An 18,661-nucleotide genomic window follows, 5' to 3' on the forward strand; every position below is an offset into this window, starting at 1 on the left:
CGTTGAATTTGTCGGCTCCTTTCACACCATCAAATACCTGTAAATATATCCACAAGGGAGTTGATGTTGGCACTGTCAACATTGAAGATAAAGATGAGATCTCCAAATTCATTAATGCCAGGACCATTGATGCACATGATGCACACTGGAGAACAATGGAGTACAAGATCCAAGACAGAATCCCTGCTGTCAGCACTCTCGCCATCCACACAGAGGGCCAGCAAAATATCATCTTCAGAGAAGGCCATGCACAGGAGGCCCTAACAGCAGCCAAACCCACAACATTGCTGGCCTTCTTTGCCCTAAACAGCAGTGACCCCGACGCAAGACAATATCTCTACAAGGAGATTCCAGAACACTATACTTGGATGACCAACACCCATACGTGGAAGAAAAGAGTGAACCCACCCAAGAACAGAGACATTCCGAGGACAATAGGCAGGATGTCCAATGTGTCAGTGCACCAAGGAGAGAGATTCTACTTAAAACTGCTTCTGGCTCATATAAGGGGACCACAGACCTATGACGACCTTAAGGTGTGTGACGGCAACCACTATGACACGTTCAAAGACACAGCTTTAGCCATGGGCTTGCTTGAAGATGATGGAGAATGGATAACCGCCATGCATGAGGTCTCAACCTACGCATCCCCGAAAAAAGTCAGAGAAACTTTTGCCATCATCCTCCACTACTGTCACCCATCACAGCCCACACATCTGTTCAAAAAATTCGTGGAACAGCTCAGTGATGACTTTGTTCATGAGGAAGCCACTGCACAGAGGTGCCCCAAAGATGCAGTAGACAAGGTTTATATACAAAATCTGGTACTACTTGCAATTGATGATGAGCTCTCACAAATGGGGGGTAGTCTATCCAACTACAAGGACATGCCACAACCAAGAGCACTGACTGAGCAGGAAAAGCTGACAAAAATCTTCAGGTCTGTCTGAAGATTTCAACACAATGGAACAGGAACAAATTGTACACTTGCTGACTCCTAAGCTGAATGTGGAACAGAAGGCGCTCTGTGATGCTGTCTATCAAGCAGTACACACACCAAAACAAGACAACATCACACGACAGTTCATTCTGAATGCCCCTGCAGGATATGGAAAAACCTTTACTTTTAAGGTTATTGCAGCTACGATTAGAGCAGACAATGGCATTGTGCTGTGTGTCGGCAGCACAGGCTTGGCTGCTCAAAACCTCGAGGGTGGCAGGACCGCTCATTCAAGATTTAAGATCCCAATCCCCATATTTGAAGACTCTGTCTGTGCCATCAAAGCCGAGTCCTCCCTGGCAAAGCTAATCAAAGCCAGCAACTTAATCATCTGGGACGAAATCTTCAGTGTTAATCGTTTTAACATTGAGTGTGTTGAAAGAACACTGAGGGACCTGATGCAGTCCGAGCAACCTTGGGGTGGCAAAGCTATCCTATTGGGTGGAGACCCTAGGCAGACTCTCCCCGTTCTCAAAAGAGCAAGCAGGGCCCAGATAGTTACAGCTTGCATACAAATGTCACCACTCTATCCACTCATCAAACAACACAAGCTCAACACCAACATGAGGACAGACACAGCTGAGAAAGAGTTCTCAAACTATCTCCTTGCATTAGGAGAAGGCAAACACACGCAAGGGGACACCGAAATTCAGGTCCACATTCCACCACACCACTTGGTTAAGGACCTGAATACACTGATTTCATACACCTTTCCTGACCTGCAAAATGGATGTGTCGACAAAGACAACCTTCTCAAAGGCACTGTGTACACTCCTCTGAACAACAACATCAGAGAAATCAACAACCGCTGCTTGACTGACTTCCCCGGAGAAGAGAGAGTGTACTTTTCAGCTGATTCTGTTCAGGAGGACAATTACAAGGACTCTATGCCTATGGAATTCCTCAATTCACTGACACCATCTGGAATCCCTGATCATAACCTGAAGTTGAAACTAGGAGCACCAGTCATGCTTCTTAGAAACCTGCAATCTGGTCCCGACCGCACTCTCAAAAATGGCACCAGAATGGTAGTACTGCAGATGATGGACAAAGTCATTGCGTGTGAGATTGCAGTAGGCACAAACAGGGGTGAAAGAATCTTCCTCCCAAGGATACCTCACCATGACAGAAGTGATGAGTTTCCCTTCACCTTTATTAGACAACAGTTCCCTATCAGATTAGCTTTCTCTGTTACCATCAATAAAGGTCAGGGCCAAGAGAATGAATGAGTTGGCATCTACTTGCCTCAACCAGTATTCGCTCATGGCCAACTGTACACAGCCTTCTCCAGGGGAAAGAGGGCCAGCAATGTCAAAGTATTCATTGAGGGTAATGACGAGGGAACAACTGACAACATTGTTTATACCGAACTCCTTTAATTTTCTTTTCTTTTAAATAACAGAACATTCACTCATTCGATCACTGTCACTCATTCAACATGCCAATAAACTGTTACAAACTCTACAATTCATCTACTTTTGCCCGAATAGCACCGCACTTTTAATGACAGACATTATTCACCTTCCCGGAGGGTGAGTTTTTATAGATGTTTTTTCTAGGAAAAATGCATTCCGCCGTGAGAGTGTATGTGTACCTAATTACTGTACTACCTATGTCACTGTTCATGGCCATGTCACTCACAACTATTACACCTTTTTAGAACTGAAATAAAATTGCCTACACAAAATATGCTGTGTGTTCTCTACAGTTACAGAAATATCCATGTTTAACCAAATTACAGATCGCCTATATATATATATTTTTGCATTTTGGAAAAAACTGCAAATTTAATGTTGAGCTATCCTAAATTTGTATTGCTTTGCTGCCCTCTGGACTGTATCCATCTCTGGGTACAGGGGACTTTTACATAAGGGACCAAGCCCCCGCAGGGGGCTTTTTTCTAGTGTTATGAATGTAATGAATGGAAGAAAGGGGCATTTCACTGTTATGCTATGTGAACTTGAACATTTTCTTTTCCTACCTTTTAGAAGAAAAAACAAACTAACAAAGTTAACATCTTAAAAAGATATAATTAAGAAGTACTGCAAATAGCAGAACTACACGCTCACAAGGCGTCGCTTCGTGCCACTTTGTGAGCTTGTAGATTGGCTATTTTCACTAGTATGGGTCCTGGGCAAATGTCCAATTTTTCTTTGGGGTCTTCTGTCACTGTCCCAGGTCACAAGCGCAGCGTCACCAGCCCAAAACCCAGGCAAAGTCTGGGGACTGGGGACCATTACTGTCCTTAAAACAACCCCACTTACACTAACCAACTGGTGTTCAAATGACCTTGATCTTCTAGCGCCACCATCAGGTCAAAATAACAAAGTTTCATACAAGGTTTGGGCTGCTCGATTATTATTTTTGGTCAATATGATTTCGATTATTTACTCCTTGAAACCAAATATTGACAAACACATGGAATGGTTTTATATCTTCAGTTTGGGGATGTATTTTGGATCACAGCCCAGTCTGAACTACAATTACTTGTATCCTATGCTTCCTCTGTTTTACATAAAACCATTTCTATAACACATGACACATCAATTCTGCATGGATTTGATGGGTGGGGGTATAATTGTTGGTGAGGTGAGGTAGGCATATAAGGAAGATTGTCTACTTTAACCTTATTCACTTTAGACCATTATTTGCATGTTCTTGACACCACTAGGTCTGAGGTTATTAAAGTCCTTGTTGAATTGCTTCATTTCAGACCAGTGTGTGGAGTCCAGACTGCAGGTGAAGATGAACTCTCCAGACTCAGCCAGAGCCATTTCTATTAAACAGGAGGAACCTGAAGATCAGCCACACTTCAGTAAGTTTAACCACTTGAACCCTAGCATCGCTATGCAGGGGGGGACATGTGCTCAGAGTAGTCGATCTCAGGCATGCAAACGTGTAGCTTTTCGGCGAAAATCGCCGTTTTGAATCTAAATTGGTCATTTGTGTGAATCGTGCAGATTCGTTAAAAAAATGTTTAGGGGGGTGGGGGGGTGTCGTGTCGTCAGAGCAGCAGTGAGAAGAGGAGCGTTTATTTCTTATTCTCGGCGCCGTCCATTTTGTCAGGACAATGGTGTTGAAGGTGGAAGGGGAAGTGGGTCGTTTTGTTTTTTAACAAATCAAGCGCTCCCTGAGTCCCTTCTCTTTGTGACGTCGTCGTCAGCTGGCAGCGCTCAGTCAACAACACTGACTGCACTCAATGCACTGACTGCGAGCCCTGACAGAGGCAGAGCTGAGCGCTCAAAGCTTGCAAAGACAGTTGCCGTAGTTGTGGTGTGACTGTGGACTGTTGGCTGTTTGATTCGCTTGCATCGCGGTCGTGCGCTATTCTGCATCGATGCGTGATGTGATATTATCGGTTATAGCCTTGTTGATTTTACGATGATTCGCTAGCTTAGCCACATGCTAACGCTAGAGTTGCCGTGACTTCTTCCTACAGAAGGAGGAGGCTGAGACAAGTCACAAAAAGTCTGGTCTCTCAACTTAAGAACTGACTAACTGAGCTCGAGTTACAAGTGAAAAGGATCGACCTTTTATTTGACGATGATGGCTAGCTAGATTGCAAAAAGTCAGCCAGGAGAATCCACTAAATGAATCATTTGTGACTGTGATTTACAACTGTTTCCCAAACACTGGGTCGGGACCCATGTGTGGGTCGTGGACACATTTTTATGGGTCCCTTCATTTTTGGTTTCCTACATTTCGTTTTTAATTATTTCAAAACATTTTCAAAAAACATTCCCTCCCCAAAAAAGCTAAACATTTCATGATTTAAAAAAAAAAAAAAAGTAAATTACTTTTTTAATTTCATGAATAAATAATACAAAATGATATAAGAAATGAGCTTAGAAAACAAATAGGCCTATTTAAGAAGTAGTTAAAATAGCCGATCTACAAGCTCACAGTGCACATTGTCACTGTCTATGCCTGTTTATTAAAGACAAGTCCCTAAATATTAAGATATTCCTATAACTACCGGTATATCTGTAGGCTATATTATTGAAGATTTAATTTTCTTTATTATATCTAGAACAATTGGTGGTAGGCAACAAGTCCAATTTTGCTGCATACCGGTATGTATGATATGTATGAGTAAGTCACTGTTTAACCGAGTTAGAAACGTGCAAATTCAGAAAAAAAAGGTCCGCGCTGTGCGCGGCGCACATTTTATCCCCATAAAAATGTGTCACCTTTTTCACCTTGGGGCTGTTTGCATGTCTGCGATCTACAAGCTCACAACTTATCAACTATTATTGTTTCATAAATTCAGGATTGAAATTAAATATTTTCTGTAACATTATATTCCACCGAGCATTTTTACATCTATTATACGTCATAATATACATAAACATAAATTGCTCTACCACAGGTATAGATTTGATTTGAACGTTTTTTTTTAATATTTAGACGTTAACGGCCGGCAAAAGTATAGTGAAAAGTTGGGGGAGTGAGTGGGGTTTAAACTCCCAATCTCTTGTGCTTGAGGCATTCTACCTCTCCGCCACAGGACCTGATACAAGGGAAGGGTGTCTGGCCGTATTACTAAGTGACACCGGTTGAGGAGACAACTGGTGTGTTTGCATCTGTCTCTGCATGAACGTCCAGCGTGAACGTGCTGCCTCCCACAGCTAGTTGTGTGTTGGCACACAAGGAGTAGTTTCCGCCTTTATTTTTTATTTCATTTTTCTTCAAACAACGAATAAAAAAAGTATTTAAAACATGGTCTAATTATAGATGTTGATTAAATGTCTAATTGACGTCTAAAAAATACTGTATGTATATGGATCAGTGGCAATTGTAATTAGTTTAATCCAATAGTTGGAGATCATATATGTAACGTACAGTTGTTTTATTCATCAATATTTATTGAATAATGGATTAAAATCCAAATATCTAGATTCGGTCGAATTTTTTTTTTTTTTTTTTTACTTTGTTGTGAAACAGCAAAGTTCAATACCCAATTTCCAAAACAGTCCTGAAGCGACGTCATCGTATGGCGCTTGAAAAATGAGACATTGTGGGCAGGCAGAGCTAGGCTCACAGCACGTTCCTTTCAATTGCACGGTGCCGTCGGCGTTCAAAGTAGGTGAATTCGAGCGCTTCAGCTGGGCTTCTGGGCTATAGTAGCTTTTTAGGCAGCCCCGCCTCCTGATCAACTAGATGTGCTGTTTGACTATTGGCTATTTGGGGACATGTGGTTTGAATACAGTGTTCCGCCACACTAGCCTATTTGACTGGGCAAGTCCTCCTGCCTTCTGTTAATGTGTAGGTGAGGATTTTACATACTGAGATGGAAGCAAAACGTTTGACAATTGTATTTGTTCCTGGGACTATCATCATGTTGTCTTGTTGTAATGTTTATTTTTATTACCATTAATGGCTGTTTTATTTTGTGTGTTAAAAAACATGGATGTGAAACGTGTGAAATTTTTCTTTGTTCCCGCGACTTTATCATAATTTTTTCTTGTTGTAATGTTTATTTTATTACCATTAACACTGTTTTTTTGTGTGTTACAAAAACATGTTTGCAAGGGCACGTCCCGTTTTGCCGACGTAGCGCTAAGGCGAAATACAAGTGTACTAACAGGGTTTCTGGTAGTACCGATAAGGCGAAATGTACTAACGCGGAGGCGCCGTGGGCCGCTATATAAAAAAAATAAAGAAAAGAAAAGAAAAGCCTCGCGCAAAACAGGTAGGCCTATATAAAATGGATAGGTAGGCCTATGATAAAAGAAGCAGAATGTGTGTGAGCGTAAGGAATTAGATGTTTTATAGGTTGGTTATTGGTGGCACGGCGTTAAAAGCCGATGGTGTCCAGGCAGACGGAGAGAGAGACCGCACTACATGGCAGCATGACGTGAGCAGCGCTGCGGCAGATGGGGTGTGTGTGAGAGAGAGAGGGGGGGGGATGCCCCACACTGTTGGAATGCAGTCATAACTATGAATGCATTTCACTAGAAAAGCCTGGAAATTTGCATTTTGCCTTATCGGCACGGCAGAAAAGCCTGAATGGAAATTTGCATGTCGCCCTATCAGTACGGTAGGAGACCCCGTTAGTACATTTGCCCCTGTTGGTACACTTCGCCTTATCGCTACGTCGTAAAAACGGGATTTCCCCGTTTGCAATGCATATGCACTGCAGTGTTCAATCGCCTGGTAGAGACACTGTTTGTTTTATTGTTGTTAAAATTGAAGTGAATGATTTGTCGTTTTTGCGGTAATCTAAAACGGACGGATCAATGAATCATTCGTTTTTTCAAGAAAACCTATCATTTAGAATACATATGTAGAATTGCCCTCATGACTTAACTCATTGAGTGCCTATCCCGAACTAGTTCGGCTTTATTATCGCATCCCAGAGTGCCAATCCCGAACTAGTTCGGCTTTTTAATAAAAACATTTTTTTTTTGTCCTCTGTTTACAGAGGACGATATTTGCCGATATTTGCTGATATTTACCATCCACTCCAATGCAATCCAGGATCTTTAGAGCTCATTTTCTCTGTTTTTTCTCCCATGCATGAGGTGTGCAAGGTTTAATCATGGCTAAGTTGACGAAAATCTAAATCTAAAATGCTTGGTAGCCAATAGCTAACTTCAAGCTAACTTCATCCTCTTCCTGTACATGCACAAAGGAAAGTGTTCTGGCAAGTCATGGCTCCAGGGCTTGGGCATGCATTACCAGCATATCTCTATTATTCTCTGGTCACTGGGCACCCTCTAGTGGTGATAGGCTGGCATTAAATGAGTTAAACACATAACTTTATATCATGCAGATTAGAACGTCTGTGTATTGCATAGACTAGAAGCCACGAACATTATGCAAACGGAGCCTACTGGTAGAGACTGTTAACTGTGGATGCTTAGCATGGCATGGTTAGGCAGCTGAGATGTAAGCCTACAAGAGTCCGATTCACGTGTCATTGATAACGTGTTAATCAATAGTTGTGTATGCATTAAAATCTCCAGATTCAACTCCCAAAATGGAATCTTGTCTTCCATAGAAGACTACGTTTATATAAGAAGTGGCCTTTGTTTGGTACAAACAAAGGTCTATTAAGAATGCCACTGAAATAGCAATTCATCCACTTTTCGATCTAGCCTATTACAAACCTGTTCCAAATCGGGACCCTGCTACTGATATCATCTCTGGCTTGTGTGATATGCATAACATTGTATTTATAAACAACCCGGTCCAGACAGAATATGCTTAATGTATGCTAAGCCCTCTACGTCAGTTATTATTTGGAACATTGCCTTATCATCATCTCAATAACATAGAAGTGAAAAGTGTATAATTTCTTTATTGCAATAAATCTTCCCTCATAGCTTGCTTGATGAAGATGAAGTTCCTGGATGTTGTCTGAAAGAGAGAAACAACACATAACAACCAATAGTTTTTATTTAAATTAGAAATCAATGTCACGCTAGTTACTTTGCAGATATAAATTATATTATAAAACATACATGAACAACTTTAGCTTTAGCACTATTTTTTATACCGTGGCTATTTGAAAATAGCGCAAGATCGCGCAAGATCCGCTATACTAACCGATTATTTCTTGCAGTATTGATACTTTTACATAAAACATTTGAGTACTTTTTACACCACATAGTTGGAGTTATATTGCCACACTTCCATAGAAGATTAAGCATAATGTTAATCAAGTCGTTAATGGAGTTCCTATTGTATGTTTGTGAATGTGTGAGGGGTCACTGTCATTGCCGAGATTAACAATGGCAATTCATCGCAGATCTGCCATTTATATGCAAATACTTTTCTACTATAGGGTTTATTATGTTACACTAACCCTAGTCTCTCTATGGTACCAAAGTACCAAAAGTAGAAAGTACTGTGCAGAATGTCCCATTTCAAATGTATAAAATCTTTTTGAAAATATCAAAATATGCAAAGCTAAAATAAATGTAGTGGAGTAAAAGTACAAGAGGCTATTTGGACCCAAGATGAGTAGAAGTGAAAATATTGAAAATACTCAAGTAAAGTACAAATACCGCAAAATTGTACTTAAAGTTATACCATGTAACTTTTTTTATAAAACAAATCTTAAAATTGTTCTAACTGTTAAATTGCTAAAGTTTTAGAACACCCACTCTGTTATTTTCAGCTTCTGAAGCCTTCTCTTTATATGTTTTCTATGAGTCGTGAGGGGGGTAGAATTTCCCGGCAAAATGATGTCATCTCCCACATGATACACTATACTGGCCAATCACAGCGCGGATCATACACCACCGCCCAATCACAGCGAGTCTTGCTGTCTCTAAAGGAAGTAGCTTCCCTCAGCAACTGTGTTTACATTGGTGAAGGAATCTTGCCTGCTACTCCCTTAATCCTGGTCTAAAAATTACGGGAGACGGCTCTACAGATGCGTATCGGCGAGGCAGAGGTGCTCGCGGTGGTCCCCGCGGCGACTCCGGCCGAAAAAAGCAATACCGCTACTGACCACTAGTTGAGCAGCTTCCACAGTACAGCTTTAAGTAGTACTTAATAAATCTACTTAAGTTACTTTACACCAGTGGTTCTCAACCTGTGGGTTGGGACCCACATGGGGGTCTCCAAATTATTTTGGGGGGGTCCCCAGATGAAGCAACGACAAGCAACAAAGTTTAATATTGAAAGACTTCAATTCTATTTTTTTTAATCCCTTCCCAAAAAATATCTAGGCTATAATACGGCGCATGCAAGCGAGTTTTAAAACGGCAGAGAAGTGAGGACCGCATGTCGCTCTGCTCTTGAAACATTTACCACGTTTCATGATGTTTGTGTTTGTAAGCTCGGGCCGTCTCACGGACAGGCACAGAAATCCTCAACTCAGCAGTAGCCTCATACAGCAGCAGCGTTCAACTTTCTCCATAATCCACACAAGGATCTTTATAAATATCTTGTGGCAGTTTATTTTTTTTATCGCCCAAATATGCTTAACAGAGCATGCGAGCGGAGCGTAAGGACTAAAAACGACTACACTAGCTAGACGCTAGTTTCTGCAAGTTGGCTAGCTGACCAGTGGTGTAATGTATAATACAATTGAGGTACTTTTGCTTTCCAATTGTCAAAACTTTTACTTCTACTCCACTACATGGCCAATCTACAGTACAAGCTCACAGCGGGTCGAATCGCGCCGCCTTTTACTTCTAACAGAGAGACGTTTGAGACGTGAGTTAGTTAACAGAATCACAGTACACAATCACTACTCATCTCATCTGGTTTGTTCACAGTGTAGTGAGTGTACAGTGTCTGAGTCACATACATTACTATAGTAACCCGAAACGGCACAGATCTACAAGCTCAAACGTGTTGCGCACGCAACGTGTACCATCGGTAATGGCAAGACAAATATCACAGTACATACATTTCAATACCCCACTAGTTGCACAGCGACTGTTCGCCCCTCAGTGCACCATTGCTGCCATGCATTTTATCAGCCACCAAGGAGTAACAGGTTACTTGAAATAAACTTTAAAACCCCTCCTTTTCACATGTCATAGGAGCCACGATGGTAAGAATTGAATGGGTTTCTGTTGTTGTGGCTCCTCGGTGCCATGGCATTGGTCCGACATTTCATTGTTCCTATTGAAATCCTGTTATTCCGAATCTGGTGAATTTTAACCTGGTGAAAATGCCTAAACCTAACCCTAACCTCAGTAAAACTATGCCTAAACCTAACCCAAACCCTAACCCTAATTTCAGTAAAACTATGCCTAAACCTAACCCTAACCAAATTAGGACTAATGAGATGTAGGACTTACGGGCAGTCCCCGACTCCACTCCGCGACTTCTTGTTGTTTATGAAGCCTGTGTAAAAAAAAAAAAAAGAAACATGACATGTGATTGTAAGTAAATGAGTTAAGCAGATGATACCTCATTTTGTACATCGAGGATGGAAATGTTTATATATACTTAAAGTGATAGTTCACCCAAAACAATATATACAGTATATTTTTTTCTATTTATTACTCACTTGAATTGATGGATATCTTTCCTTGCATACTGCAAGCCAATATGACCAGCAGTGGTTCCCTATGGAGACACAAAGGGCCTGCGTTGTTCTCTATGGAGACACAAAGAGTCTCCTCAAATTATTGGCTTAGGAATGTGACAAAAACATACACATATCCATGAATTCAAATCTTCAATCAATACAACAAAGTAATTTGGGGTGAAATATCCCGTTAAGGAATCCAGTGTTAGCTATCATGTTGTTTTTTCTGCTCCTAGACATCCTGCACATGGTTGTGTGTAAAGAGGAGGTTTCTCCTGAACGGGAGAGGAGCTCCAGCCTGCTCCAGGAGGAACCAGAGCCTCCAAACATTAGGGAGGAACAGGAGAATCTACTTCAAAGACCAGAAGAGCCTGATGGGTCAACGTCGACATTACCAGCAGTGAAAAGCGAAGACGACGATGAAGACACCTCTTCACACCGTTTTGAAGTTGAAGTCGAGCTTGAATCTGACTCTGAAGTCACTGAAGACAGTGACAATTGGGAGGAGACCACTGAAGACAGTGACGATTGGGAGGAGACCAGTGGAGGTCAGTCAGTGTTAAACACAGGGACAGGACTTAATGTGTGAGGAAAGAAACTGAGAGTTGTTATAATATAAAAGAGGTTGATGAAAAATACAATTAAATCAGAAATATTAACAGGGAAGCCATAATTGCTCCTCAGTTTTTACTCACCAGTTTTAACCTGCCTCTCGCTCCCCTCTGTCCCTACTCCCCTCTCTCTCTCTCTCTCTCTCTCTCTCTCTCCTCAGGAAACACCGGAGAAAAACGTTTTCACTGTAAATATTGTGACAAGAGTTTCAATCAGTCATGTAACCTGAAGAGACACCAGCGTGTTCACACTGGAGAAAAACCTTTTCACTGTAAATATTGTGACAAGAGTTTCATTCAGTCATGTCAACTGAAGACACACCAGCATGTTCACACTGGAGAAAAACCTTTTCACTGTGAACATTGTGACAAGAGTTTCATTGACTCATCTACCCTGAAGAGACACCAGCTTGTTCACACTGAAGAAAAACCTTTTCACTGTGCATTTTGTGACAAGAGTTTCAGAGATTCATCTAGCCTGAAGTCACACCAGCGTGTTCACACTGGAGAAAAACCTTTTCACTGTGAACATTGTGACAAGAGTTTCAAAGATTCATCTAGCCTGAAGTCACACCAGCATGTTCACACTGGAGAAAAACCTTTTCACTGTTCATTTTGTGACAAAAGTTTCAGTGTGTCATCTTCCCTGAAGTCACACCAGCGTGTTCACACTGGAGAAAAACCTTTTCACTGTAAACATTGTGACAAGAGTTTCAGTCATTCATCTCACCTGTATAAACACCAGCGTGTTCACACTGGAGAAAAACCTTTTCACTGTGCATTTTGTGACAAGAGTTTCAGTGTGTCATCTACCCTGAAGACACACCAGCGTGTTCACACTGGAGAAAAACCTTTTCACTGTAAACATTGTGACAAGAGTTTTGGTCACTCATTTCATCTGAAGACACACCAGCGTGTTCACACTGGAGAAAAACCTTTTCACTGTGCACATTGTGACAAGAGTTTCAGTCAGTCATCTAACCTGAAGAAACACCAGCGTGTCCACACTGGTGAAAATCCTGATTGATGTCACCAGTGTAACAAGTGTTTCAGTGTGTCAAGTAGTCTGAAGGCACCAGCGTATCAACATTCCACTCTGGGGAAAAAAACTTTTCGGTGTACACATTTTGACAGAAAATACACCAGTTTATTCACACCATCTGTGAGAGAGAGAGAGAGGCCCTACATCATGATCTTGACAGAGAGAGGGAGAGAGTGTCTTGTGGCCCTACATCATGATCTTGACGCAAAAAAAAAGTTACTCAATTAAGTGATTTACAAACAAATAAAATCTAAGCCTAACAGGTAATGATAATGATAATGAATTTTATTTATATAGCACTTTTCAAAAACAAAGTTACAAAGTGCTGCACAGGGCAGGATTAAAACATCATGTAAAAACATCATCATACAAAGCAAAAAACAGCATAAAAAAACACAGAAACACAGCAAAAACATAATACAAATTGAAAACACAAATCATAAATTAAAAATGTGTAGTATCACATCACTACAATTAAGAAAAATATTTGGTAAATAAGTATGTTTTGAGCAATGATTTAAATAATGGCAGGGAAGCAGCTAATCTAAGGTGTACTGGCAGTGCATTCCATAGCTTGGGTGCTCGGGCGGCAAAAGCCCGATCACCTCGGGTAACTAAGTTGGTGTTGTGTCCTTTCAAAAGGGCCTTCTCTGAAGATCTAAGAGTGCGCCCTGGCTCATAAGAGGGCAGCATGTCTAAAATATAGGTAGGGGCCAATCCATTTAAAGCTTTATAAATGATTAATAGTATTTTAAAATCACATCTAGAGGTCACCGGTAACCAGTGAAGAGAAGCCAATATCGGGGTGATGTGGTCGCGTTTTTTTGTATTTGTGAGTAATCTAGCAACAGAGTTTTGAATTAACTGTAGGCGGGATAGTTTTTTTTTGCTAAGACCGGAGTAGAGGGAGTTGCAGTAGTCAAGTCGTGATGAAATGAGGGCATGGATTACCTTTTCCAGGTCAGGGGCTAACAGAAATGGTTTGATTTTCTTGATGTTCCGCAACTGGAAATAGCAGGATTGTACAACAGTTGTGATGTGTTTATTAAATGACAAGTCAGTATCAAAAATCACACCCAGATTACGGGCTGCTGGTGTGATGTTAGCGGAGAGGGGACCAAGTTGTGTGTGGAGGGAAATGGTTGAGCTGGGGGGACCAAAAGGAATTATTTCAGATTTTGATTCATTTAACTGGAGAAAGTTTTGTGTCATCCAATGTTTGATGTCGGCAAGGCAGGTTAGAAGGCGGGACATGTTTCCGGAACCAGATGTTAGAGGGATGTAAAGTTGTGTATCATCAGCATAGCAATGAAACTGTATATTATGGGTGCGAATAATGTTGCCGATGGGGAGCATATATATGGAGAATAGCAGGGGGCCTAAAATTGAGCCAAAGGTAGCCAAAGCAGAGACCTTAAAGGGCCGGTGTGCTTAGTCCTGGTGAGGAGAGGACACGCGCTGCAGCATTCTGTCACATTTGTCATTTTCCATCTAAAAGAGTTATGCACAGCACCTTCAAAATTAAAATATTTAAGCTGCAACACAAATTGACTGAAATTATTTGCCTGTAATCATACTAACAAGAAATAAATACAAAACATAAATGTGAAAATACTGAATAGCTCGCACAAGCATTTATCCTCTAACTGGACCTAAATTGTCTCTGTTCTTGGACTGCTTCCTTTTTTCTATCTACACCCAAGAGACAAACCCTGTTCAGCCTACTGTTGGCGTGACGCTGTCCATATTTATTTTTACGGTCTATGCCTCCATGAAAAATAGCTGATCTACAAGCTCACAAAAAGTGTTTTCCCAGAACAGTGTTTTTCAACCCTTTTCATATCGATTATTAAATATTATAAATATTATATATTCAGCATCTGAGACATGGACCACCGTTTGATATCATTTTGCCCCTCAAACCCAAGACTAGACTATTTTGTTATTGTTGGATTCGATAAGATTTTGTCCATAATTCCATGCTGTGTTGGTGTCATAGGAGAGATAACAACGTTGATCAAATGATCAATTATTCTACATTCACTAATTGTTAGACTTCTTGTAAATTAAGTAATGCAGATGTTTAACAATAATTTAACTCTTGAGAGCGTAAAATGAAACCATTTTCATTTAACACTCGAGTCAAAGATCTATAATGGTCCATTTGGTTACTAACTCTACATCATTCAGATGGGGACAACCTGGAACCCCCTGGACCACTGGTGGTCCCCAGAACACAGGTTGAGAACCACTCCCCCAGAAAATGGATGCTGGGGTTCACAGGGTTGATAATAAAATATACAAAAACTGTTCATAATATAGAGTGAGATTCTATATTTTTCTGGGCACGGTGGCGCAGTCAGTAGTGCTGTCGCCTCACAGCTAGAAGGTCCTGGGTTCGATTCCCGCCGGGGGACACTGTGGGTGCTGGGGGCGTGTTCCCTCCTCCGCGTCATCAGTGCCCACACCCTAGGTGGGGTTGGCAAAAGGGCCTTTCTGTGTGGAGTTTGCATGTTCTCCCCGTGTCTCCTAGGGTAGATACCCTCACAAAAACATGCAGTAATCCTGGTCTCTATAAAGCCTCCCCCTGGCCAGCCGGGGCGCCTGATGGAGGGGAATGGAACTGGTTGGAATAACGTGTTCCTTCCACGCGCTACGTCCAACCGGGGAAGCTCCCCCTGTCAGGTGATAAGAAGCGGCCTGCTCACTCCTCATGCATTGAAGGAAGCATGAGCTCAGTTCGGGGCCCTCCCCAGGTTGGCAGAGGGAGAGTAGAGCCCAGGATCACAGCTTAGGCAATTGGCACCGGGTGAAAAAATGGGTTACAAAAATCGTGGGATAAAAATTTAGTAAAAAAAAAAAAAAGAAATAATTTAATAAGGTAGAGTGTCAGGTAGTTGTCAACCCTACTCTGCACAAACATACAGGGCACACAATTGACAGGTGTGTTGTGATTGACGTCGTGGGGGTAATTAATCACACCACCACGTGATTGTGAGCCCTGTACGGTTGTGCTTAGAAAATACGTTTTGATATATTCAGTCCAGCAGTCATTCTGAGCCTAATGTGAATGAATTGAGTACAAAGAAAGGACCCCAATGTAAAACAAGCCGTTGTGCTTCGTTTAAATCCTATTAGTAGACCTTGTATCTGAACTGTACTGTCCTGTGATGTGCTTTTCCTATGCAAACTGCTTATAAAATATACATTAAATCAATCAAAACCAGCATTATTTGCATTTCTTCGGGCCCGGAACTTGGAGTAGTGTGCATGCTTCGAACCGGACAAGATAGAGAGGAGGACCGTTCCATCCCTCTCTCTTGTCCGGGGTTAAAACACTGTAATAGTAGATACCCATTTCCTCCTGCAAGGGAAATTCAGTATTTTCAGCCCAACCCAGCTGATTCGCTGCTCACAAGGAGCGTGTGAGTAAATAGGGGTTAAGAGTCTTTCTCTGGGACACACATCGACATTGCTACCCTGGCCTGGCTAGAATCGAACCTGGGACAACTAGGGGCTCTGGTTTGCCAGGCGGGCTCCCTAACCATTCAGCTATGCCACTCCCAAAACAGAATTGAGTATTTATTAGACTAGAGGTTTGCATAGGAAAGGGTACAGTTTCATGACAGTACAGTGTACATGGTCAACTAAAAGGAAACTCAGCTAAGCCTTGCAGCTTATTTCCATTGAAAGACAGACAGATAGAACACAGTAGGGCCTAGGCTATGCAGTAGAATGAGTAGATATCAGAAAGTAAACAAACAGTTGTAAGCAAAAACAACAATGCAAAATAAAAAGTAATTAGTCAGTTAGTTAGTTAGTTAGTTGCAGTACAAAAAAGTAGAAATAGTCTATTAGTAGCCCTGAATACATGACTCTCATATACATGAGAGTCATGCTCGAACTTTAACATGAGGACCAGTGGGTAATCGAGCCCTCAACGGTTTGAGCTAGGAACGTCAGATTTCAAAAATAAAGTGCTTACCCAAGCCAACTTTGCTAACGATTTGACGCCGCACAACGTTCATTACACGCCGCTCCCCGGTTGTTGAGTAAAAAGCATTTTTGTCCGAAATTATTTTGTTTTCCATTGGACTTCCTCGCTTATCCCAAATGATGATCCAACCTGCGCCTCACTTGTGCCACAGCGCCCCCACATGCTTGGTAGGTGTATTTCGCTGTAACAGGTAGGTTTTCACAGCTTCACTTGTTATAATTCTTAGCTTCTTGATTCTTTTCCCTTCTCCTCCGGTGTTTGCGCTCATGTGTCTCTCTCAAGTAGTCAAGTCAACAAGTGAGAAGATGTTCGGCCGCAGGGCGTGCACTACAAGACAATGTGTTTAGATTCAGTTACAGCCGATAGAGGGCGCAGTTTCGCAGTAACCGGGGAGCGGCGTGTAATGAACGTTGTGCGGCGTCAAATCGTTAGCAAAGTTGGCTTGGGTAAGCACTTTATTTTTGAAATCTGACGTTCCTAGCTCAAACCGTTGAGGGCTCGATTACCCACTGGTCCTCATGTTAAAGTTCGAGCATGACTCATGTATATGAGAGTCATTCAGGGCTAAGTCTATTAGATACCTTTTTAGATTAATTTTAATGTATTTAACTCATAAAGTTTGAACATAATAAAGAGATAAAGCATATGAGAGGAATTTAAAACTAAGTTGAACTGGGGGGAATGAATAGGGGACTTCCCATTGGTCCGAAGGTTCTCAATTCCGAAGGTCCATTGGTCCGAAGGTTCTCAATTCCGAAGGTTCTGTATTCCGAAAATGGGCTCTTAACTCCGAAAACTGAATCCCATTGTTCCGAAGGTTCTCAATTCCGAAATCACCGGGGTTTCATTGGGCCAACGATGTCAAAGGGCGCTCTCCATGGTGCCAAAATGAGCAAAAAAAAGAACCTTGGCAGTCAGTCACGCAATGACTGAAAGCGCTTTATTTACCCTGTTTTAATCCATCCGATCCGATCGTGGGTATTGTGCCTTCGCCTCTGTTGCGCGGCACGCCTCGATCAGCAGGATGCGCAAAATAAAAGAAAAAACATCTATAAGTGGTCGACTCTCCTTAGCCCATAATGACCGTTATTGTGGCGATATCGCCAACATTCCCACTGGGCACGACTCTATGCATATATAGCCTATTTATTATAGACATGACAAGGTTCATAAGTTGACGCATTTGGAGCTGAATTATCAGTTAATATGCAACTATTTGTTTAAAAAAATGACACAATGCGACATAGTTCTCATATGCTTTACCAATGTATGTTTTCTCATGCCCAATAAAGCTCCTTTGAATACCCCCTTCTGTTTGACGTTTCTTTAAGCGTGGCTGTGGTTCGCTATTAAAGGCTTAAAGGCTTCGGGTTTCATGCAAACTCCAAATAATGTAATGGCCCATTGACCACGCACAGTGTCCTTGCTATGATTTTAAATAAAACACGTTTCTACTTTACACTGAGCTACCTTGGATCCTAAGATCTCCTTCTTATTATTTCACTCTTTTGAAACGCACAGCACCGTAAATTAACTTGGAACGTTTGTCCTGTAACTAGCAGCGCTTTTTCATCTTATCACATAACGTAGTCTTACCGTCTGATGAGGCTGAAGTGGCCTATGGATGAAATCTAGGCCTATAGTGTCTCCATATTAGCCAGTAAAGGTGAGTGAGCAGTTGTTCAGTATAAGGGTTTATATGATATCATATATTCAATAATATATATTTATTAGCCCCTGGTTGCATCTCATAATTTAACCTCTACCGTGCCCATTTATAGCGGCATTCACACGGGCACGTTTTATTGCGATTAAAACGAATCCTCTAACGTATTGTCGGAAAATACACAACGTTTGGACATGTGTGAAGACACATCCGTTGGCTATCTCAAATACAGGCAATATATAGAGCCATGTGCGGGTTAAATCCATAGTTATTTATAAAAGGTTAAATCCCCCTCCAGACCGTCCGTTCTCATTAGATTTCTGACCATTCTGGCCGCCTCCTCCCCTC

The 18,661-nt window shown here is 41.6% G+C and overlaps 1 protein-coding gene across 3 annotated transcripts in view; it reads left to right on the forward strand.

The window, feature by feature from the left end:
* LOC308295344 (uncharacterized protein) overlaps positions 1 to 17,014 on the forward strand; it is a 30,327-nt gene extending 13,313 nt beyond the window's left edge. For all 3 annotated transcript variants that reach the window (XM_080738396.1, XM_080738394.1, XM_080738395.1), the window contains 3 exons: positions 3,714 to 3,815; positions 11,234 to 11,545; positions 11,770 to 17,014. In XM_080738396.1, coding sequence (XP_080594522.1) covers positions 3,746 to 3,815; positions 11,234 to 11,545; positions 11,770 to 12,635 — 1,248 coding nt within the window. In that variant the 5' untranslated portion in view covers positions 3,714 to 3,745 and the 3' untranslated portion in view covers positions 12,636 to 17,014. The remainder of the gene's footprint in view (positions 1 to 3,713; positions 3,816 to 11,233; positions 11,546 to 11,769) is intronic.
* Positions 17,015 to 18,661: the final 1,647 nt, after the last annotated feature.

Source organism: Nannobrachium achirus (genome assembly GCF_963921795.1).
Source record: "Nannobrachium achirus genome assembly, chromosome: 12".
NCBI lineage: Eukaryota > Metazoa > Chordata > Actinopteri > Myctophiformes > Myctophidae > Nannobrachium > Nannobrachium achirus.